The 25,710-nt window shown below is 38.4% G+C and overlaps 1 protein-coding gene across 1 annotated transcript in view; it reads left to right on the top strand.

The window, feature by feature from the left end:
- Positions 1 to 25,710, top strand: part of b3glcta (beta 3-glucosyltransferase a) — an 84,503-nt gene that overhangs the window by 2,700 nt on the left and 56,093 nt on the right. The window contains exon 2 of the mRNA XM_082502553.1: positions 7,709 to 7,746. Coding sequence (XP_082358679.1) covers positions 7,709 to 7,746 — 38 coding nt within the window. The remainder of the gene's footprint in view (positions 1 to 7,708; positions 7,747 to 25,710) is intronic.

The raw sequence follows: 25,710 nt of genomic DNA, 5'->3' as shown, positions 1-25,710 counted from the left end.
GTGAGATTGAAGTGGGCGATGATGGGGAGAAAGGAGAGCTGAGCCAGCTCTTAAACAATAGTCTTTGTTCTGACCTTCAGCTGTGGTCACTTTTGGGTTTTTAGAAGTGACTGAAGGCATACAGCTCACATGGTGAGGAGGATTAGGATTCATGATTACTCTCTCGCAGGTCTTGGAACAGATCTTATCCCATAGGGGGAGCGAAAAGATATGACTATATCGACAATGAACGACGAGATTTTGGCTAAGTGACAAATTGGTGCTTAGAAGTCCTTTAGCTGTTTAGGTTGTTGATTTAAAAACATCAATTTAGCTTAATAAAAAGGCACAGGGCCAGTTTAAGGAACAGGTTGCACCAGCATAAATTAGTTTTGGCATCTTTGTGACAGAAAGGCGTGGACACCGTTATTTCTGCTGCTGCATATGTATTTGTGGGAGTTTCCCTATTAGAGTGCAAAACTTGGATTCAGTGAGTTAGAAAATCTACTAAGGCTTGCAGCCAGCAATTAACTACCAGCTGCTGAAAGCAAAGAATAAAAGCATGTGATATTTTTTTGTAGTGATAGTCATCACTTGAAGCATTAATTCTAGTAGGAATGGCAGTGAGAGATGTTATGAGAATAAAGGCGTGAGTGAAACACCTGGAGCAGAAAGCCAAAGTTTTGCCTCTGTCGTGTAACTCTTCAGTGAGTCTCCATCCTCAGTGCTTGGATCTGATGTATTTCTGGTCCTTAATATTGATATTACTTGTATATTAGTGTTGGAGAGAGGGGGGATAATAGTTTACAAATGCTAGCATAGGTGCTATGGATGTAATGCAAGCACCAGAATTAGTTGTTGGGGTGCTTCATGTTCCAATATCAGTCCACAAGAAAAACTGCAGAGCAAACTGTGTGTTTCTTTACTCACAAGTACACACACTCGGCCATGCAACTCACAAATCGCATTCATGTTTTGTTTTTCCCATTATTTTAGTATTATTTATCTTTACTCCTCTCTAATATGAAATGTCTGTAGAAATATAGCTATTAATGTTTCTTTGCTGCCCACAGCAAATCAAATTAATTCCTTTGACTTTAATAAATAACTGCAGCCTCTTGTGGCAGGCAGATAAAACAACATGCATACATTTCAGCACATGGCATAGCAACCTTATTAACTCGCAGATCAGTCAGGATCTGAACTTAAAAAATGTTTTGTTCTTTCTCTTCTGTGTATCCTGCTGATCACCTGTTATACACGGATTTAAGATTTATACTTCAGATGTGTTTGTTACTCTACCTGAGCTGTGAGATTTAAGCAGACGACCACTGCTCAAAACCTTAAAGACCCAACACAGTCTCCATCAATTTTCTGACAGAAGACTTCACCCTTATATAGAAACATATCGATTAGCATGCTGTTGAAACTCAACTGTAAAATGTGTGCTTATGCTGTCTTACTATACCACTGTTTTTGTTGTTTCATTAGGGTTTGACCACCTGATGTGCTCTCATTTTGGCAGACTGTGTACCTGTACATTTGCATATTGTTGCAAGATAACCTGGACACTTTGCGCTCCCATTGGCAACATGTTTTGTGATGTTGCGCTCATATGGTAGTGACATGTCAGTCAAAAAGTAGCTATGCCTAAAAATATACCCTGCTTTGTCATTTAATGTGGGACCATAATTTTAAATATGAGCATTACATTTTAATAAAATAGACCTAAAACTATTGAAATTATTGGTTAGTTTGGAATGTGTATACTGATGTTATAGATCTGGTAGGGTCATTTTCTTATAAAATCGTGTTGGAAGGCTACACACATCTTTATGTGCAGTATATGGTGCCATCATTGCAAAATGTGCTCCTGGAAACACCTAGTTTCATTAGAAAAAACCCCACAACAAAAGCAGTTTCCTGTATTTTTCCTGTCACTCTAAATGTCTGCAGCCTGATATTGACACAGTCGCTGGACTTGACAGATCTGTAGCTCAGAACAAAATGAAGGTCAAGTTAAAGAATGGATGTGGTCCAACTTATGTTTGCTGAGTATGGCATTGTCCTTGTCCATTACTTTTTAATATATTTGCGGAATACAGCATCTTAATCTGCTATATGAGCCGTCTGCAGCTGTCTGGTTGTTGTTTTCACCTTGTGAGTTTGTGTGTGTATGTGTGCATGTGTTTGTGTGTCATTCTGGCAAAATCTAATCTTGGAGACACCCACTATAGCATTGGTGGTTTTAGTACATTGGCATCTTTATATATCTGAGACAGTCTGTGAACGAGACATGAAGCTGTATAAACAAATAATAATTTCATGATTAAAAGCTGCTACAAAAGTATGATAACGTTTATTTAATGTAATCAGCATTTATATATTTAAAAATCCAACCAACCAAACAATAAAACATTTGCATTGAGAGTGAGCGCCATAGCTCTAACTCGATTACGTGTTGCTAGTATGGATCTTGGATGGCTGCTGGTGGTGCTCGAGCTGGGAGAGAAAGTTTAAATTTAATATGACACAATCCCAGATGAAGCTTCTGCATCTTGCATGCCGAACAGTTTGCAGAGCAGTTGTCAAAAAATATAAACCAAATGAATTATTACAACTGTGTGTGAAACTGTGTGCCATCTGTGCCAGCCCTTTGAGGAGATTTACTTATAATAGCTTTTATTGTTCTTGTTGCTGCTAAGTTCTATAATTTTTCAATGAGAAATGCTGGCATCCTGAAATCATCTTACCTCACGTATAAGTTATGGTAAGTTTTCTTCAGCCTGGGGTTATTATTGATCATCACTGATGAAAATTCATCATAACCGCCCTTGATGTGCTGCCCCAGTGGTTGCTGACTGTCACTAGGTGAAAGAGGTTGCTGCATCAAAAACCTCCTTGTGATTGCCTTGGTCACTAGCAGATCGACTTGTGTCCAAATTCCACCAGTGACAGAAATATCTGCAAAAAAGGTTTTTGATGCACCAACATATAACTTTTTGTGACTGATTTCACCCACTGTAGCAACTGCCAGCAACCATTTGTCCCCATTCCCATCGAGGGTGGAAACAACAAGCTTGTTTCCCCATTAGAGGCAAAAACTAACAGGTGGTGATATGCGACTCAAATTTAAACGAATGACTCAACCAAGCATCGCTAGCTGCTCTTGTTAGCTGCAATTTATGTGACAGGAAGAGAAGATGGTGGAAGGAAATTACTGATGCTGTTCCATATAGTTTGGCCAGGTATATGATACCAGTTCAAACAGTTGAAAAGCAATGAATCAAGCAAGATGAAGTTTCTTTAGTTATTGTTAAACTAGTGCTAAGAAGTTATTTTAAATTTTTATTTTAGACTTTTATTTTAAATTCCAAGGGAAACACTACTTTTGTGCTTACACTTGACTCATGATGAGTCACCTCTATTGTACTGTAATGCTGCTGCTGCTGGGACCTTGTTTCAATGGATTCACACTTCAAATTAGGTAGTCTGTCATCAGTGACAGTAACTCATTGGAAAAGAAGGGTAGAGAATGCACTTCATTTACTTGCACTCATAAATGCTGCTGCCTGCAAGGTGCAGGCATTGATAAAATGTTGTGCAGTTTTTTTTTTTTGTTTTTTTTGTGTGAAATATCATTATCACAAAATTTCTTGAAGTTTCGTGATATAATTTTGAGGCATTATTGACCACCCCTAGACACAATCAACGCCAAAGTCTGCCCGCACAAGTAGGAAACCAGAAGGGATCAGATTTTTAATGTAGAGGGAAAAGAAAAAGTAGAAAGGGATCCTAACATTTGTCATATTTATAATTTGTTCTTTTAATTTGCTGTGAAGTAACCCTGACTCCAACCCATCTATTAGATATGAATGGCAAAACTGATCTTACCAACAGAGGTTCATCAGGGGATGTTGGTAGTGGACTTAAACGGTATGATGGGATTTGGATGTAGATTGCAGTCACACAGGCGTTAGCAGAAGGATAGCAGAAACTATGAAAAGGAGGGTTTATAAAATTGTACAGAAACCTGATATGATGTGTGATTTGGAGATGTTTCAGTGACAAAAAGACAGTAGGTGGAGCCGTAGGTGGCAGAGTTGAAATGAATTGCAGAATAGAAACGAGAAGGGCAGCTCAGGTTAAGTGATTTGGACACAAAGTTAGACAGCCATGGTTGATGTTTGGACATGTACTGTTGAACATGGAGCTGCCAGGCAGGAGTAAAAGACAAAGACCACAGAGGGGGTTAATGGATGTAGTGAAGGAGGACATGCAGAGTGTTGGACTGATAGATGAAGATGCAAGTGATGGGGTCAGATGATCTACTGTTGCGACTGCTAAAGGGAGGAGCTGAAAGAAGAAGAAGATAAAAAAAAAGCTGTGGCCTGGTTCATGTCGTGATGACATTTTCAAAACATTTAACATTAATAAAGCAGGATGAAAATTAACTTTGTCTTCAACTTGAAGATACTTAATGATCGAAATAGGCCAACATTAGAAAACAAAGCAGTATGTTTTTCCCCACCTGTGTTATTCAAGACAAATACTCGTGCATTTTTTCTCATGTTTCATTTTCCTAAATGTTTGTTCTTTTCACCAGCCACTTTACAACATCTTGTGCCAGGTAGTGTTGTTGTGTAAAGAGGAGGGCTATGGATGGCCTTTCAGAAGAGGTTGGTAAGAGCTGAATCCATGTTTAATGGCTCTCAGCTTGGCAGTGTTTGCACGCTGGTCTCAAAAGTGGTTTCTGGATGGCAGCCCTGCCACATACATCAGCACTGTGAAGCTAACAGGATTTTAGATTTTATTGTTTTTGCCAAATTAAATGACTTTGTTTTTTGAACCACTGCAGCTGCAGTTCAGAGCTTTCTCTATTCAGTCTATTTGGAAGCCCTTAGTTGTCTCATGTTGCTTTGAATACCCCACATGGACATGGTGATTATCAGAGCTCTTTTAAAGCAGACACTGATTGCTAATTTGCATTCAAGTTAATATAATACACCTGAATAACTGCCTTTGTTAATACGATTTAGTTACTTCAAAGCACTTTTCATGTGGTGTCTCTATTTTTCCCAGCTCTCTCAGCGCCCATTAAATGCTGGAAGTAATTAAAGTCAGACACTGACCAATTGTCAAACAAGCAAGCCATTGTTTAATTACTATGAATCCATTTTTCATTAGCAGGAAATGGCTCTCAGTAGAACCCTTCAACCTGTTTGAATTTAATAAAGTATCTAGCTGCTCTGCATACATTCTTTGTCAGTCTTGAATTTGGATTCGCCTAAGATGAAACCCGAGTGCAGCGTTTCCTTGATAATTGCACTGGACATGTTCTGTCATTATGACAACAGCGTATATTCTGCACAGGCTTGTTTAAAAGCTAAACCATTCAGCGCCGTCATTGTGTAAAGGAATTTGGAGACTTTCTGAAATCAAAGCCACTTCATCTCAGTGTGGCTCAATTGAAAACATGGTTGGAAACAACAGACTTGATTATGCAGGCTGAGGAAGCAATGAGATGGAGGTGCTCCAGTCACCGCTCCTGATGTTATGTATGGAGTTATTCCCCCTCTTCCTTTCTGTGCATCTCTGCCTCTCCAGGGTGAGCCATGAAAAGATGGGAATTTTGAGCAGAGGTAGCAGAATGTATTGTTAACTTGTATGTATTCCTGTAGGAAGCCCAGTTTCATACCAAATGTTGCATTTTTAATAACAACAGAAACCAGAATACAATATCATGATGTCGTGTGTAGTGTCTACATACCTAAAGCTTTGCTGGCTCTCGCTTTATGTTTGTGAACTTCACATAGCTTTTAGGATATACAGATATCAGATAATGATGTGAGGGGAGGGGGGTGTACAAAATTGAGTTTTGCTGGCTTCTTGTGTATAATGAAGAAAAAAGGAGGCAGTTTAATCCAGATTGTGATTCCCATTATGCAAGATTTATTTTGAGCTTCTCATTTTATAAATACGATCAGGCTCCCCCTCTTCTTTCTTTTACCTTTTTCTTTGGTCACCCTGTGTCTGTTAGATGCAGACTCTTTTTGTGGGAAATGTTTGAAGAGAGAGTTACCTGTAAAATATAACAGTCTAAAAAAATCAAAGATTTGTCAGTAGTGCTGGTCAATACATTGCATTCTTTATATTCATTGAAATATGAGCATGGACCACATCACAAAAGCTGCCTGAAACACACTGGAAATCCATTTTATTTGCAGACACCATGATTTTACACTCCAAAGGGAAATATTTGACCTTGTTCAGCAATGTTTGAAATAACTGCTTTTCTTTATTCAGTGGGAAGTTGCTATCCACGATTTTTTTTTCCTATACTGAACAATGTTGTTGCACATGCGTTTATCTATTTGCTTTTTTTTTTATGTCAATTTATACCCATTTTATCTGAAGTATTTAATCAGGAAATGAAACCATTATTAAGTAATTTCTTTCACATTAGCCTTAAAGTTGAGCATGATGGTTCATTCTGCACTATTATATAATGGTACTAATGTTATTTCTAATTAACAAAGTCACTGCTGAGTCATTGTGGAATTTCTTTTAAGACACTATGTGCTGTGTTTTGTTTCTCTGTTAATTATTTGAATGTCATTCATGTTTGGTTGATTTAACAGCTCATCAGCATCATCTTTTCTGTCTTCTCTCCATTTGTCTCATTTTGTCCTTGTCACACAAGCACTTTAAATTAACTGTGAACTGCTGTAAACAGTAGCAGGAAACAGAATTTATTTATGTTTTTAAATGCAAGAAAACCTAACTAGTAAAAATCAGACCTTCTCTTCCATTCTTAGGAAAAATAAAATCCCTTCATTTCCTTTAGATAGTTTTAAAAGTGTCAGCATCCACTGTTATTTTCAGTGTTTTCATTATAAGAATAATAGCAGTCACTCGTTTTGATCTGGCAGCTTCATTCCAGGCTTTGCAGACAGAAGTATTTAAATGGACTTTTTGTGTTTGTTAAATAATTTAAGTTAAGGGTTTCCTTACTATGGCTGGAATCAATATCTGACCAAATTATTGCAGAGTGGTTCACAGAGATTGTATCAATCTTCTGAAATACAGATAGTTATATCTTTTCTGTAGAGCCTATATTTTGGATATTACATAGTGGTTCGGTTGAAGCTCGAAAACATATCTGCTGCTTTTAGGTTTTAATCTGAACTCTCTGTTGACCTTTTTAATGGCCACAGTGCAGTGAGTCAGCAGAGGAAATTTAACAATTTTTTATGTTAGATCATCTAATTAAAGTCAGATTTAAAGCTGAGTGATGTGGGAGTGAAGGCAGTGTAATTTAATATAAATTGCTTTATTAATTCATTCTCAGCAACGCTGCCGTTTTTGATGTATTGATTTGAAATCCTGAGAACCTTTCTGAGAAGATTTTCTTGTCTCTGAATCGATGGCAATGTAATTGGATAGAAGCTCTCAAGGCTCTAATTATAATCTCGAATGGTGAAATGGTCCCGTACGCTTTTAGACATCCAGCAGCAACTCCGAATGGAAGAAAACCCTCAAATACCTTTTAAATATGTTGTTTGTCCACAAATAATAATAAACAAGTTGTTTTCTTTTAGTGTTGCATTTGTATGACAACTTTTAGATGGTGAAGACTGAAGCACAAAGGAGACTGTTTCAGTTTTGAATATTTTATTTCTTTTTGCTGGATGATTTGGAATAACATAATCTTTTTCCATTGTTTCAGTTCACCTTGCTGCTGGCAGCTCAGGAAAAGACACACAGGTAAGAAAAACAGTTGACCCCCATTATTCTTTGTTTCCTATGTGAAAATGAAACTTGATATGATACCTGAAACCTTACACTGTCAGTACACTGAGGTATTGTAAGTAGTTAATCATTTGTTTCTTGCTTTTCAGTTGGTCGGGAAGCCTCCACTTCCTGACCAGCTCAAATTAGCCATGTTTTTGTAATTGAACCCATATTGGCCTCTAGATCAGAAGTTTGATTTGCTCAGCACAAAGTCGATTTTCTGCAAGTTCAGTGTGGTTTTCTTGCTCTTGCACTTTCTGTAGTCTGCAGTTGCTGTGTGATAAATAATTAACATTTTCAGTTGCTCTACTTCTTATTGGTGTGAGAAGATGTTGACAGTAAGCCTCCTGGCAGAGGTGCTTAGCATCACAAAAACGGCAAATTACTGTCTTACTTTTTTACTGATGTCAACTAATTCTTTTCCTGCTGAGGAAGTTTTGCTCTTTTAGTTTGACACTTTTTCAGTTTTGTTCCCCCATGTTCTTATAAATGATGGAGAAATTGTTTTTAACTAAACCTCCAGTGTGATCCAACTGAATATAAATACCCTAAAGCAGTTGGTTCTTTGTTGGATTGTATTCATGAGAACTGCATAAGCTATTGGCATCCAATTTAAACAAAAAAAGAAGGCAGTTTTCCTAATAAAATTATCAAATTATTAAGGTATCTATTAGAAAAGATACTCATTCAAATCATGATCCCCTTTTTTAACTAGGGAACCATTTGGCACTGCTGCCCATCAAAGTGATAAAGTAAAACGATTTATATAATAATCACCCAGGAGAAGAAACCCATTGGGGGCACTGAAAAGAGCTGAGTTTTTACAACAAAAAAAGATAATCAGGAATAAAATTGCTAATGTGCTGAAAAAAAGACGTGATTGTGAATCATGCCACAATGATAAAAGCAGAGAAACCAGTTTATGGAGTTCCTTTATGTCTAAACTGCCGCAATGAATCTATTCATACACTTAAATGTCTGCAAAAAGCACGGGGAAACAGCTCAACATTTATTTCTGTCTTTTCCTATATTTACCCTTGCATGAGGTTGCTAATGGTTTTGAAAGCTCATGATCTCTTTATACTCCCAGCATACTATGAATTTCCTAATGCACTCACTGCCCACTGCATAGGCTGTGGCTAAAGGGGCAGGGTAGGTCACCCACTGCTCAGACGTTTAGTGGTTCAATAACCTCTACTCAAGGCTGCACGTCCAAGTGTCCTTGGACCATGTTTACAGTGAAAAGTGATGCACTGACGTGTGGGTGCATAAGTGAATGTTGATTATAATGGAAAGCACTTTGAGTGTGTAATGAATAGGAAAACACTACATAAAATCCATTTACCATTTAGAAAATTTTAGCAGGTTTCTCAGACATAAAGACACTTTGCCTTCTGTATGTACATTTGTTGTATTTAGCGTGTGTGTGTGTGTGTGTGTGTGTGTGTGTGTGTTTTGTGTAACTCGGGTCAAATGTGAACCAGGTTATTTATTTCCTTTTTAGATCTTCCGAGCTGAGAAACAACATTAACAAATTAGAACGGAATACAAATTTTTAGGTCATGGAAGTGCTCCAGTTTAGTTATGAAAAGTCATAAAATATAGATCAGGGCTGTGGCAGGAGGCTTGAAGGTCACTCACACATAAAGTATTTTGCAACATATCCTTAGAAATGATCAAAGAGTAAGAAAACAATGTTAATGTTTGGAATTTTATACCGTTTATGAATAAAGCATTTTAAATGCTTGTCCCACTGATAGTTATTGACATTTTACAAAAGTGCTTGTACAGCCTTTTTTGTGGCAGGGGTAATAAGAAACAACAATTTTTTTCCTGCTTTACATCAAAAATGAGTTGTTTTTGCAGTTTAGATTTTGCTTCCTGATTCTCTTGTTCATATTTATTTATTTTTGGTTGATGTTTTTGTAATCACTTGTTATTGTGCAATAAGTGGTTCCGATCATTAACAGGGCCTCATCAGTGCAAAAACAGGAAGTGCTTAAAGAATCCACTAAAAATAAGCAAATACTAATTAGTATATCCAATAGAAATTTCAGAAGCAATATATGTGTAAATGCCATTGTATAGATCAGGGGTCGGCAACCCTAGGCACGCGTGCCAACTGTGGCACGCGAAGGGTTAACTGATGGCACGACCATAGCTGGACTAGCCATCGGGCATACTGGGCATTTGCTCGGTGGCCCGGTGACTTTTTTTTCTTTGTAGCGGTATAAACAATGAAAGGTGGTGGATTGGCCAGATGCTGGTCGGTGTGTAAAAATAACTCAGTTGTTTGGTGGTGGCTATGGCGGTGCTTCCTCAGATTCAGTAAAATTAGCAAGTGGTGGAGGCCAGCAGGTGGATGAGAGAAAGGGGAGGCAGGAGGAGCAGAGACCTGAGACAGCCGCCGGTCGGAGTGTCAGGTGAACTGAACTTCAGGTAAGAAGTTATGACCTGCTGTCTATCTGGGTCAGATATAAACCAAGTTTAGGCGGAGTTTATTTTCGTTGTGCTGACTTTTTACAGTCAGCTACAATAACTTGTACTGCTCGTACCGTCATGCTAGCATGACAGAGTTTCTATACAGCTGGGTAGGTGCTTTGATGTTACTGATGTTGAACTTTATTTAATTCATAAGGTTAGTTAGTAGAGTTGCCAACCGTCCCGTAAAAAGATGGAATCGTCCTGCATTGAGAGAAAATATTACGTGTTTCGTGTTGAGGTGAAAAGGAACATTTTGTCCCGTACTTCAGCTAGAATGGAAAAAGACACAAAGCTGGAGTTATTCTGTCATTACACTGCACAACTGCCTCTTCTTCTCTCATTCCCTCCCCCTCCCTCTCCTGTTTCTTCTTTAATCATGAAACTGATCAATGATCAGCTGATCGGCTTTTCTCTCTTGTTTGTTTATCGCCCACTTTGCGCCAGAAAGAGGAAACCGGCGGATGTCGCGCTAAGCAACAGCAGCACGTTTAAGCTTGATCAGCTGTTGTTAGAATTTATTTAATATTAATTTCTAGTATCAGCTAATGTTTGCTGGAGCCACAGCTGTAAAAGCTGCTGGTCATGATGTCGGTTTGTATATCTGGTGAGAGGGAAACATGAAGATGAAACCAGGAGATGTCCTTACTGAATCATCAGAGCTGGACAGGTGATGGAGAAACAGGTTTACCTTTAAGGTGACATGAATGAGTTGAAGGGAAGTTATGAACTGTTTCTGAGAGACAAATAACACCAGGATCCTTTTTTTTTTTATGTAGCTGACAGCTGGTAACTATGCAGGGGCGGGTCTAGCAAAGTTTTGCCAGGGGGCATGTAGGGCATTAACAGGGAGAAGGGGACACAAAGAAATACTTTCTAATTCTCATTTAAAATGTCTAGCTGTTATTAAATAATTATCTGAAGCTTACAACCATAGTTTTTATCTGACGTAAAATGTATAGAAATCATACATATAACATCCACAGCTGTGCGTGTTCATGGAGCTTGCATTTTCACCTGCTGGACATCACTACCTGACAAGTTTAACTGTCTTCAGAACATTGCATAGGCCTTATTGACAGTATTTGGCTCTACATATCTGTGTGAGCAGATTTTCATGAGTGTCCTCAGGTAGCCGTCTGAATGCTGGACACTTGGAGACCTGTGTCTCTGAGTGGGAGACCAGAGATCAGAGTGTATTAACAGACATGCCATATTGGCCCAGTTAATTTTTCTTATCATTGTTGTGAGGAGACCATAAATAGCATTTGCATTTTCTGTTGTACAGTTCATTTGCTGTTATGGAGTTCTTGTTATGGATAAAATGTGTCTTTTTTTTGTTTCAAAATAGCTGATAACTATTCGCTGATAGCTGGCAACATCTGCGAACAAATATAATTCTATAAAGTGGTTCTATATAGTGTGTAACTGTTCATATAGAGCGTTATTAAATTTATTGCTAATGCAATCATATGGCACACTGACTTTAAATGGCACTCGTCATCAGAAAGGTTTCATACCCCTGGTATGGATATTTAGTAGAGTAAGCCTTTTAACTAAATTACTTCTTCAGAGTGTATTTCACATGATTTTCAGACCAAATGGTCAGCTCAGAAGATCTGCTGCTGCATGAAAGAGGATTCCCCAACTGACTTCAAACAGCTGTGCTCATCAGATCCGAATAAATCTGCACGGCTCGTGTGGTGTGTGATATGGGAAATGCTAATATCAGAATGCAAAGAAGCTACAACCAATTTTACTCCTGCTTACTGTTTACTTCTTCCAATGGAAGAAGAAGTTTTGATTCATACTTTGCTTTAATCAGCTTTTTGATTATACCATTGCAACAAGAGACTCATCATATGTAATTCAAGAAACACAGTTGCAGCTGTAAATATCAGCGTAATCAGTTGTCATCTTTCAACACAGTCAGTGGCTTGCATATCGACCCCCTCCCCACCTCCTTTTCCTTTGAAGATGGCCTGAAGCCGCTGATGACTTGCAGCAGTTTGAACTGAAAATGACTTGGAGAAGGTGGCAAAGGCAAGCACAGGTGCTGCGATTATCTGTCGCTTCAGGGCTTCAGAAACAACAAGAATACTACACATTTGCTTATGTAAGCACAAGTGCCTTGATTGTGTGTACTTTGAGGACTCATGAGGAAGGATGCAAGATAACTATACAATGTGAGAACAAACCTCCTGCTGATGGTCCTGCAAAGCCAGTGAAAAGCATTTCTCTAATGCTTGACTTTGAGGCTTTGCAAGTTATGAATACACTTCTAAAATTAAATACATGACCCAGCCTGAAAGCGTTCCACTCTGAAAGGGTCAGCATCACCTTCTGGTGGTGTTAATATATGTGGGGGGAAAGCACAGAGCAGTCACCACACACATGGAGACAAGCAGAACAAATGTAACCGAAAGTGCATCTTTGTGAGTCAATGAGTTATTTAATGTGTTTTTGAGACTAAGTGGTATAGTTTCACAAAGTTATATAATATAAACATTTTCTTGAGTATGAATGTACACTGTGCAGGATGGGACATGGTGTTCTCTGAAGGTTGGGACAAGCATTCCAGTTACTCCAAAATGATATAGTTTCTTTGTGAAGTAATCCAGATAACAAATATAACAACCACTTATTTTCAACTGTGACCAGCAGAGAAGAGTGCTTTTTGTCTTTTGTAGGTTTCAAGTTTTGAGTACATTTCAGTGGTTGACATAATGATTAGTCTTGAAGATAAAGAAAAGTGATTCCTTAAAAAAGCACTATTTGACTCACCGTGTTAGATTGAGCAATAACACCTTCCCCAGCGTTTGCAGGTTGTTGTTTTTCTGCCAGAATTAATCTGTAGAGCCTAAACGGCTGTCACTAGAAGCAAAAAGAGTTTTTCTTATTATTCCTATTCTCTTCACCTTGGGCAGTTGCTTTGCAGAAATCAAACTCAAGAAGAGACGTCTAATGTCTGAATCATTGCTTCAACTCGTCTGCAGTGACCTCAGCTCAGGAAAAATGATTATTTTTTCTGAGATAACAAACCTTTGTGAATGCTGTCAATATTCATTCAAAGATCCCACAGCACCTGGAAAAAACCCAAGTACCAGCAGTTCCCAGATATTACACACTAATTTGCATTAAGCTCCAACATTATCTATTATATCTGGAAATCTCATGTTTGGGGAAAACCTGTGTACACACATGCAGCTATAGATTAGCCAAAAGCATTTAATCTTAATTCTTAGTAGCCCAATTACTCTTTGTCTGAATCACATTATCATTGCTTTTCACGGTCAAAAATACTGTAACTTTTTTAGAAGTTATTATTAATAATGTTAAAAAAGGATGCAAAATGAGCTTATACCTAAAGCCTGTTTCAGATGTGCACTTAAGTCCATTAATCAGATGACATCTAAATGTGTTGGCTTCAGGTCTTAAGTCCTTATAAAAGTCACAGTAGCACTGGATCAAACTTTGTGGAAAAAAAACATCACTTTCAGTCTATCACAGGTCTGAACAGCAGACTGCTGTCTGCAGTAACAAAAAATAACTTGATGTACTTTCTAATCTTGAATAACAACAATATCCTCTCTATCACAATCGAGGTAATGTCTGAATGAAACCGTGAGGAACATTAACCTAAAAATGTACCTACAGGGAGTGCAGAATTATTAGGCAAGTTGTATTTTTGAGGAATAATTTTATTATTGAACAACAACCATGTTCTCAATGAACCCAAAAAACTCATTAATATCAAAGCTGAATGTTTTTGGAAGTAGTTTTTAGTTTGTTTTTAGTTTTAGCTATTTTAGGGGGATATCTGTGTGTGCAGGTGACTATTACTGTGCACAATTATTAGGCAACTTAACAAAAAACAAATATATACCCATTTCAATTATTTATTTTTACCAGTGACACCAATATAACATCTCCGCATTCACAAATATACATTTCTGACATTCAAAAACAAATCAGCGACCAATATAGCCACCTTTCTTTGCAAGGACACTCAAAAGCCTGCCATCCATGGATTCTGTCAGTGTTTTGATCTGTTCACCATCAACATTGCGTGCAGCAGCAACCACAGCCTCCCAGACACTGTTCAGAGAGGTGTACTGTTTTCCCTCCTTGTAAATCTCACATTTGATGATGGACCACAGGTTCTCAATGGGGTTCAGATCAGGTGAACAAGGTGGCCATGTCATTAGTTTTTCTTCTTTTATACCCTTTCTTGCCAGCCACGCTGTGGAGTACTTGGACGCGTGTGATGGAGCATTGTCCTGCATGAAAATCACGTTTTTCTTGAAGGATGCAGACTTCTTCCTGTACCACTGCTTGAAGAAGGTGTCTTCCAGAAACTGGCAGTAGGACTGGGAGTTGAGCTTGACTCCATCCTCAACCCGAAAAGGCCCCACAAGCTCATCTTTGATGATACCAGCCCAAACCAGTACTCCACCTCCACCTTGCTGGCGTCTGAGTCGGACTGGAGCTCTCTGCCCTTTACCAATCCAGCCACGGGCCCATCCATCTGGCCCATCAAGACTCCCTCTCATTTCATCAGTCCATAAAACCTTAGAAAAACCAGTCTTGAGATATTTCTTGGCCCAGTCTTGACGTTTCAGCTTGTGTGTCTTGTTCAGTGGTGGTCGTCTTTCAGCCTTTCTTACCTTGGCCATGTCTCTGAGTATTGCACACCTTGTGCTTTTGGGCACTCCAGTGATGTTGCAGCTCTGAAATATGGCCAAACTGGTGGCAAGTGGCATCTTGGCAGCTGCACGCTTGACTTTCATGGGCAGTTATTTGGCGCCTTGGTTTTTCCACACGCTTCTTGCGACCCTGTTGACTATTTTGAATGAAACGCTTGATTGTTCGATGATCACGCTTCAGAAGCTTTGCAATTTTGAGACTGCTGCATCCCTCTGCAAGATATCTCACTATTTTTGACTTTTCTGAGCCTGTCAAGTCCTTCTTTTGACCCATTTTGCCAAAGGAAAGGACGTTGCCTAATAATTATGCACACCTGATATAGGGTGTTGATGTCATTAGACCACACCCCTTCTCATTACAGAGATGCACATCACCTAATATGCTTAATTGGTAGTAGGCTTTCGAGCCTATACAGCTTGGAGTAAGACAACATGCATGAAGAGGATGATGTGGACAAAATACTCATTTGCCTAATAATTCTGCACTCCCTGTATATTGAAAGAGAATACTATCAGTCATCAGTCATGTTATCAATCACATCTATAAAAAAAAAAAACGTAATCTGTTTTGACTGGCTTGTCATTGTCTATGTTTAATTGACTGCAGGTACTAAGCACAGGTAGAAGAGACAAAATACAACAAACAAGCAGTTTCTGATTTTCCTAAGCTAATTAAAGTGCATTCACAATTACAGTCATGTGAAAAGGAAAGGAAAATGACAGCTTTCAAAGGACTCTGTGTGGGTCTGTGAAGAACCTAGTACACCCCAAGATTCAGTAGCTTATACAACCACCTTTAGCAGCATTAACTGGAAGTAATTGTTTTCTGTATGACTGTTTTCAGTTTCTCATATCCATTCATCTTTATAACATTGCTTCAGTTCATTGAAGTTTGCATACATTTATATATGCACAGTTCTCCTAAAGTCCTGCATTGTAATCAGAGGTATGGACTTCAGCTGGGCCATTGTAGTACCTTGATTCTTTTCTTTTTCGGCAATTCTGGTGTAGATTTGCTGCTGTGCTTTGGATCACTGTCCTGTTGCATGATCCAGTTTCAGTCAATCTTATCTGTTAGATGGATGGGCTCACATTTGACTGAAGAGTGCTTTGATATACAAAGACTTTATGGTATCAGTGATGGTGGCTACAAAGAAGCCCAAAGTCACCACCACTTCACCACCGTGCTTTACAATTGGTATGAGCCATTTCTACTGATATGTTGTGTTTGGTTTTTGCCAGTCATGATGCTGATTATTATAGCCAAACATCTTCTGTTTGGTGTAGCTTGTCCAAAGGACATTGTTCCAAAAGTCTTGAGGTTTGTTCAGATCTTTTTCTTTTTTTTTCTTATTCTACCCTGTTCTTTTTAGGCTTTTTAGGCTTTCTCCTTTTTCTAATTGTAGTTGCAGAAACGTTCACATTTAGCATGAGTTGTAGTTCTTGGGTTTTTTACAATTCTCTGAGCATTACTCGGTCTGACCTTAAGGGGAGATTTTTAGTGGGATGTCCACTAAAAAAGATTGTGTTGACATACACCTGAATGCTGCAGAATTCTAAAACCTCCGGATTTACAATGGTGGTCATGGTTGCAGATGATCAGTTGATAAAATGTATCTGATTAGCAACACCTGGTTGCTACTTACCCTCTTAATTTCTCTGGAAATAGTAAGGGTGTTCGTAGTTTTCCTGCGGACACTTTATTTTTCGTTGGACTGGAAGTGTTTCTACCCAGAATGTTTGTTTGGGGTCAGATTTTGAGGAGAAAAATGATTTAATATCCCAGGTAAAAAGTCATTTTATTTTATTTTATTTTATTTACAGGAGCAAGCTGTCACTGTAGTGTACGGATACTGTTTTGTTAGTTTACAGATAATGAAACCCTAAACAAATCAGTGACTTTTTTTGTGTTTATATCCTTCAGCAATGGCTCCATAGTGCAGTGGTTTACATGTTTGCCAAATAAGCAAATACTGCCAACTCAAAACCCTTTGGGGTTGTACCAGAGAGGGTATCTGGCATAAATAAAATAAAAAAATCTGCCAAATCAAACATTCAAAGATACTTGCTGTGGTGAACATTTGTGAATAGGGAAGTAGAGCAGGGCGATATGACCAAAAATATTTATCACGATATACATTTGAAAATTTTGGGGCGACCGTGGGGGTTGGGAAGCGTATCTGTAACCGGAAGGTCGCCGGTTCGATCCCTGGGCTCTCTGTCCTGGTCGTTGTGTCCTTGGGCAAGACACTTTACCCTACTGCCTACTGGTGTTGGCCAGAGGGGCCGATGGCGCGAAATGGCAGCCTCGCTTCTGTCAGTCTGCCCCAGGGCAGCTGTGGCTACAACCGTAGCTTGCCTCCACCAGTGTATGAATGCGAGAGTGAATGAATAGTGGTATTGTAAAGCGCTTTGGGTGCCTTGAAAAGTGCTATATAAATCCAATCCATTATTATTATTATTATTATTATTATTATTATTATTATTATTATTATTATTATTATTATTTGCGATAACGATATAACTGACGATATAATTGACACTAGACAAAATACTTTACAACTCCACAACTTTGATGGGGTTTTTGCACTAATAATGTATTTTCACTTAAACAAGCAGCTGTTTTTTATGTGCATTAAAGTTATATAAAAATGTAGCAGTGCAAATTCCTTGCTGACAGTTTAACCAAAAGGCATTTCCAGTGGAAATTGGCCAACATATCCTCAGCATAACCATGTATAATATCAACAAAACCTAAAAAGAGGTTATACACACCCAATACAGTAATATTATGTTGAAGCACAGTACGTATCACTCCGCGAGGCGCCTGCCTAATATAGCCGTAATGCTCCGACAATCCATCAAGCGGTGCGGGTTCGTAGCTTAGCAAAGTCGTACTAAAACATTTGACAGATTTTCGAGCGCCGTGTACAACATAAAATTGTTTCGAGGTCAGTAAACATAACCAGAATTCATACATAAGGGGCACTGTAGATTTTCAGAAAAATCAAAGGATTGATTTTAAGTGTGCTGTATTTTCCAAACAATACGGTTAATAACGATGGCCCGCTAGCATGCTCTACCAAAAATAGTGCTTTGTTGTATATCTGACGGACGAAAGCTAAACCAGTTCCACACCACTGAAGTTGCAGCCTTTTTACAAACCAATTCTGGTTCATCCGTTTCATTTAACGATCCACTTTCGCTCTTCTCATTCTCCGTCGCCGCCATGTGCGTATGTAAACATAGGCACTGCACATGCGCGTTTTACCCATATTCTATCGCGATATTTCATTTTCCTATCCTTGCCCAAAATTACACCGGTATTACCGTGAACGGTATGATATAGCCCAGCCCTAGAAGCAGGAAGCAGCCAGAAATAGCTTTAATGTTCCATCAATCAGTAGCCATTCCAGTTTCTTCAAAAGCTAATTAATCAGTAAGTATGATTAAAAGAAAATACAACACTGCTGTTAAATAGAAGCCCACATATCTTCATCTAGTTACTCTTAATAACAGTGGAAAGTGTTTTTAAATGGTCCTCTGGGTTTTTTTTGTTTTCCAAATGGCAAGTATGCCTTGAGAGGAACAAGCTGGGGCTAAGATAAGTAGTATTCTTGTTTGTAAGTAAGATAAGAAGGAGAGTTTTGTATGAAAGTTAATGTGGGTTGTTGTCTTTAGTCTGTGGCTCTTGTGTGTAGCTGGCTGCTGTGTGGTTGTTACTGTGACCATCTGCCTTTGATCAAATGGTGTCATTTTTGCTTTATCCAGACATGGTTTAAAATGGGGAGTTTTAATTAGCTGTGCAGAAACAAGGCCTCCATCTATGTCATCAGAGGACTAACAATATTCTGATTAATTTATGCCGAGATATAGGCCACAATCATTAGGATTGTAATGGTTCCAAAACTAAGACCTAATCAGTGATACAAACATCCACAGTCTCATATGGCTGTTCCATCTTCCCGTTTCACAAAGCTGTGCCGCCCACCACCTTTCCCACCCGGCCTGACCAGCTGCCACAACTCTTACTGTTGGTAATGAATGGATGTTAGAGAGAGAAACGTTGCAGAAGTGTATCAGCTCATTGGATGAATGTAAACACAGACACGAGGGGATTATGTGTAGCAGACATCGCAGAAAATGGAAGGAAAAATATGTTAAACTAGAGTCTGTCTAACCATTTTTGTCTTGGTATAAATAGCATGTGTAAAATGCACTGGCTGAGAAACAACTTAATGTATGTAGGCCTACTGGTATACAGTAGGTCTACCTGTTAGATACATAGGAGTTGGTTAAAATAATAAAGAGAAATGTGTAGTCCTGTGTGACTGATCTCATTTTCTAAATATTGATTGGTAAAATTTTGTCAAAAACATTTATCAGGCATGTTATGAAGAGGCCACGGAACATAGTGTGACCCTGAATAACCTACACAGCAGGGCTTGACAGTAACGGCTGCCCATTGCCCCAGGCAACCAGATTTGGACCACTGTCAACAATTTTGTGCTGTCTGGTCGTCTGTGTTGGCAACAGTTCTCCAGTGCTTAGAAAAGCAAAGCTAAATCCCTCAGAGAACAGTCTTCAAACTAAGCAAAAGTGCCCTCGTTGAACTATTTCACTGCGTGAGAAATAGAAGAAAAAATGAATAATAACACAATAGATCGGTATTATTGCCAAATAAGACGAGCCAAATCTCCGGAAAAGTTTAGGAGTTAAATACTGTGTATGTTTGGGGAAAAAAATGCACCTTAAACTCTGTAACATGAGAAAAAAAAAAAAAAAAGACTCATCCTGATATTTCAATATCAGTTCGGGTAAGGAGGCAGGGGCAAAAACCAACACAGCGGGTCACCTATGGAAAGATTAATCAACAATGCACTTCAACTATTAGCTCAGTAAATCGGTGCTGTGTTTTTGACAAGAAAGACCCCTTTTCAGACTCGACCGGTGTCTCTAGAAAAGAAAAGGAAAAAAAGAAAAAAAATTAAACCCGGCTTGCAGGAGTTAAATATTAATCCCTTTGTAATTTAACATCCTAAATTCATTACCTTGCAAATGTGAAATTTATATTCAGTGGCATCATTCTTTCATTCTTACTTTTACTTTGGATTGTTAATAAAGCTGAGCCTCTTGTTCTTAATCGAATCCATGATGCTTGTTGCTAGGGATACAGCTATAACTTTATGCCAGTTAATTACATTTTAGAGTTACTTGATTTGATGCATATAATTACTTACTTACATTTATTTTGGTTAGCTGAATTGTAAAAATGATTAACGATGCATGCAGTGATATACCCTCAGTATTAGCTAACAACAGCCTGCTTTAAATCTCCCTATACACTTTGCCTGTGCCTTCTTAAGTACCAGGGCTTTCAGAACAAATCTACATCAAGTGAATCTCTCATGGTAGTCCCGGTGATTTGACTTCTTCTACTTCTATTTGATGCAGAAGCAGAGAGAAGATATTTCTGTCATTATATTATTGCAAATGTTGTCACATTAGAAGAATCGAAATAACAACATCTTTTTTTTTTTTTTGCTCCAGTTTTATTCCTCTTTTTTGATATTAAAATAATACTGAAAGTTTAAAAAAAACATATATACTTTTTAGCTCTGTAATTTAGCAAATGCAACAAAAAATATGCTATTAATGTAATGAAAATGTGTCAGAAGATTCATTGTAAGGCTTAGATATGTTTTTGGTTCGATATAAATATTTTTACTCAAAATGGCTCAAACATTGCTTAGATTGATAGTCTTTGGTCTATACAGTGTTATAGTTACTAAACCATATGTACAGTTGAGACAATCATTGTTTGATCCCCTGCTAAATTTCTAAGTTTGCTCACTTCCAAAGAAATAAACAGTCTCTAATTTTTATGGTAGTTTCAGAGAGTCAGAATATTAATCAAAAATCCAGAAAAAATATCATCCATCAGTTCATTTATCTATCCATCTATCCATTTGAAAATACATTATATAAAAGATGAATTGACTTGAGTCATGGTTTGAATGTCATTGAAGTTCTGGCTCCCTTATGGCATACAGATTATAATCAATCAATCAATCATATTCACTCACCCATCCAAATCATTGAAATGAGGTGTTCCAATCACTTCCATGGCCACAAGTGTATAAAATCAAGCACATAGGCATGCAGACTGCAAACATTTGTGAAAAATGGGTTCCTCTCAGGAGCTGAGTGAATTCCAGTGTGGTACTGGGCAAGTGCAACACATCCAGTTGTGAAATTCCATCACTACTAAATATTTCACAGTCAACCTTTAGTGGTATTATAACAAAGTGGAAGCGAATGGGAACAACAGCACGTCAGCCGCAAAGTATTAGGCCACGTAAAATCACAGAGCAAGTTCAGCTAAAGCTAAGGCGCATGAGTACAGAGGTCGGCAACTTTAGCCAGAGTCAGACACTACAGACCTCCAAACTACATGCGGGCCTTCACATTCACGCCTAAGAACACTGTACAGAGAGCTTCGTGGAATGGGTTTCCATGGCTGAGCAGCCATGGATGGGGAAGTGACAACTCTTGGTATGATTATTTGGAAAAGGAAGAAATACAAAGAGGTGGAGCTCCATGCTAGATCTTGCTTCATGGAATGTAGATGACCATAAGAAGCTGGTGGATCACCCAGAAACTACATGGGAGGAGCTTGTTAATGATTCGGAGGCAGTTGGAACACAGTCACCAAGAACACTATTGGTGACACACTACACCATAATAGATTTAAATCTTGCAGCACTCGCAAGGTCGCCGGCTCAAGTAGGCACATGTACAAGTCTGTCTTAAATTTGCCAGTGAATTACTGAGTCCAAGCGGGCTTTTGAGAAATTACTGTGGTCAGATGAAACCAAAATAATGCTATTTGGCATCAACTCAACCTGCCATGATTGGAGCAAGAGAAATACTGAGTGTGACCCAAAGAACACCAAATCCACAGTCAGGCATGGAGGATGACTTCATCACTTAGAAGCCAATTGACAAAGCCATGTGCTGTAGACTCTTTAACAAGAACCTCTTTCCTTCAGCCAGAACATTAAAAGATGGGTTATGGATGGGTCTGCCAACATGAAAGTGACCCAAAACATACCAGGCGTAGCTAAAGAAGAAGCACCCAAAGTCATGGAGTGGTCAGACAATCTCCAGACCTCAATCCTATAGAAAAATCTGTTGATGGAGCCGAATGTTCAGGTTGCCATTTGGCAGCCAAGAAAACTAAAGGATTTAGAGAATTTCTATAAAGATGAGCGCCAAAATGCCTCCCAATATGTATGCAAAACTGGTGACAAACTACCAGGAATATCTGGCTGCTGTGCTTTCCAACAAGGGTTGGCAAATATGAAGTCGTGTTTTGCTCGGGGATTAAAATTCTTATTTCACTCAATTTATGTCTTTTTTGCAATGTGTTGATGTTTTCTCTCTCTCCATTAAAATGAAATAACCATAAAAATAGAGACTGCTCATTTGTTTGTGAGTGAGCAAATTTGCTAATTCAGCAGGCGATCAAATAATTATTTCTTCCACTGTATTGCAACAGACCAATACAAATGGTGCATGAATGGAAGCACTCATCAACCTGACAATGGTGGCATTGTGGGAGAAAGTAAAAAAACAGCAAAAAGTCTTGTGAAAGCAGAAGGCCTGTTTGTGAGATATGTCCTCAGACTATAATTTAGTTTATAACATTCATATTACTTAATGTTTGCAATAAATAACGAATTGCTGTGTAGGCGCTTTCATTTCAGTCTCTTTGTACTTTGACTACTTCTGCTACTTCTTCTGTGATCCAAACCCAGTGGTTCCCACTAAGTACAAACACGTCACAAGTAATTATAGTATCATTTTTCATAAAAGTTGAATAATTTCATTGAAGAGCTGGGCACTTTAGCTTTTTGCAAATGTAGCTCAAACAGGAATAAGAAGCACCTGTGTTAAGGTCTACTTTCATTTTCATGTGGTGCATATTTATAATGTATTGCAGAAGGATGGTGCATGTGGGACTAACTCAAGATAAACCACAGCGTGTTTATCATAAGCAAAGAACATGTCAGCCAGTGCAAGTGGATCACTGGTGACTCACTGACATGTTTAATATTTTTTGGACGACGACAGAGCTCCGTGGCTCAGAGGAGAAAGCTTTATTTGGTTTTGGCTATGTAGGCAATATTTGTTGCATGAATTCATTGTTGTGTTTTGTCTTTCTTGAGCTCAAACTATTTGTTGATTAACCACATGAGCCATCATATGAAAGAAAACCCAGAATAAATAAATGTCAAGCAACATCTGAAATGTGAAAATATGCATCTTTTATGTTTTTATATTAGTGCATATAACTTCATGTATTCTAGGTTTTGTCATTCTTATTTATTAGTGCCAGACACTTAAGAATGTCACCTTGCTGTCTGTTGAAATTTGACTTTTATTTTAATAGTAATAAATATTAAGTGAATGGTTGATCAGTATCGCTTTCATGGGAGGTGTTGACCAAGACATTTGTCTTTCCTTCTTATTTGAAATGCTTCTATGGAACATCATAACATGCATGTGCTTACTAATTTTTGGCATCAGTAACAGCAATGTCTATGGCCTGATATGATACTTTTCAACTGCTGTCAACAAAATGCTGAAAGGGGCTAGGAAGAAAACCTGAAAAGAATAGCTTCCTAATGTTGAGACAGGAGACGTTTTAACTCATTAAGTCATTACACATTAGCAGTTTTGCTTGTGTGAAAAATTGGCAGAGAATAAAATTTTAATCTGTCAGTTCTCTGGACACCCTAAAATTGGGGAGGGATATGAAAGACGTTTTGATTCTTAAACCGCTCAATAGCTCTAAAAGCATCCATAAAATGAAGGTGACAATTTGGAATAATCTTAATTTATAGTTAAAGCTGCAATTTTAAAATAGACAGCCCTCCTCCTGGAACTAGTTCCTACTCGCTGTTCTAAACCATTCCAGCTACACAAAGCACAGGCATATGCATACTAAGACTTTGCATGCAGATTTTTGGTGAATGTGTTCTGCTTTGCATCACTGTATCTAGTATAAAAGTTGTCAGATTGGCCAAAGCCTAAACACAATATTTCCTTTTATACTACTTTAGTTGTAATACTCTGAACGTTTTTTTTATAATTTTGTGTAAAATTACACAAAAACACAAGAACCCAGCTTTAACACAAATATAGACCAATATAATCTCCAACCTTTCACATTCTTAAGGTGCTCAGAGTCCTTCTAGACATCAGCTTCTCTGAACATCACACATTTTCCACATGTCGAAATCCAGAAAATCCTGCAACCTTGAAACATGCTTGCCATCAGTAAACAGAAATCTAATCTGACCTGACGGGTCACTCATGTCAGTGAAGCGTCTGTGTCCTCGGGGACTGAGAGCCGTAACAGGGCCGGGAACTCGTCTTTGTGTGTATGTGAAGAGCATCCAAATAAAAGACAGGGATCAAAAGGTTGTCATTGCGGTGTCCTTGATTACGTAACAATCGCATTAGGTAGGCTGAGGATCGTTCTTCAGTTTACACATGTACACCTCTGAGTACCTTTACTGCGGTGCTGCCTTTGTTCTAAGGTTACACTACACGAGGCACAATCTTTCTGTCTGTCTGCATCAGTGTTGTGGTGTCTTAGATCAAAAGCGCTCAAGGGATGGTGAAACTAACCCCTTCAGATGGACAGTATAGACTCTCAGCAATTTCTTTTTAACACAAATGGGTGTCTGATTCCTGCTGCAAATGGCAGATAGCCTGCTGTCAGATGGGATTAGGAAGAGCCTTACCTGCGTGCAAAAGTATAGAAGGCTAAGAAGAGCCGGATTCTGTGAGCTGAGACTAATTAATCTCTCAGTAATAGTAAAAATGATATGAGACCTGATGTGAGTTCACTCTGGCGTGGAATATGAGATCATTTCCCAAAGAAAGATTTGTAGCCCTTGTGTCACCCAGGGATTTTATGAAGTGAAACCAAAGAGATGGCTTTAAAAGGAATTTTAGGTAAAATCCAATGACTCATTTCTTCACCATATAAATTTGTTGTTGAAGCAGATTTTATTTCCATGTTGTTTACATGCAGGTAATAGATCAAGCTTGTAAAGAGGCCACAATATGCTCTTTTGTAGGTTCATAAATTTATTCTGGAGGTTTTCTGGAATTGGTTGACATCACTTCCTATTTGAAAAAACTTTTTTTATTCTTACCGTGCATGCAGCACTTCACTTCACCGTTTGTCGGAAACGCTTTGTTTTATGTTCTTTCTCTCTAAAGCCTCCGTATTAAACCTAGTCTGCTTTGATTGGTCAGCCAGCTATCCATTATGTAATGCCTTCTTTTCTGATTTTTGCAGACCAGGGAACTGCTGCAAAAATCCAACACTGAACTATGCCTGGTTCAGGCAGCAGCCTTTGAGAGAAGACAGTAAAAACGCGGGTAACAGTGTTGAAACGTAATTTTAATCACTGATTCTTTGCTCCGCATAAATCAGGAATTTGTTTTGAAGAAAATTGCGCTTGCTCTGCTCATCCTCTGTTCTAACTAGTAAGCAGGCATCTCACTGTAATACACAAAATCTTTGTCTGTATGTTTGGTCCACACAACTCTTGTTACACAATCCAGACTTCAGCAACCACACTTGGCACACAGGTACATGTTAGGTCCCTGAAGGTTCTTATCTATATCAGATATTATGATGTCAAACCACCTACCAACAGGCTAAAAT

Source organism: Aulonocara stuartgranti (assembly GCF_965226115.1).
Source record: "Aulonocara stuartgranti genome assembly, chromosome: 14".
Classification (NCBI taxonomy): domain Eukaryota; kingdom Metazoa; phylum Chordata; class Actinopteri; order Cichliformes; family Cichlidae; genus Aulonocara; species Aulonocara stuartgranti.
The sequence above is the reverse complement of the archived record's forward strand: the minus strand, read 5'-3'. Positions and strand labels throughout refer to the sequence as shown.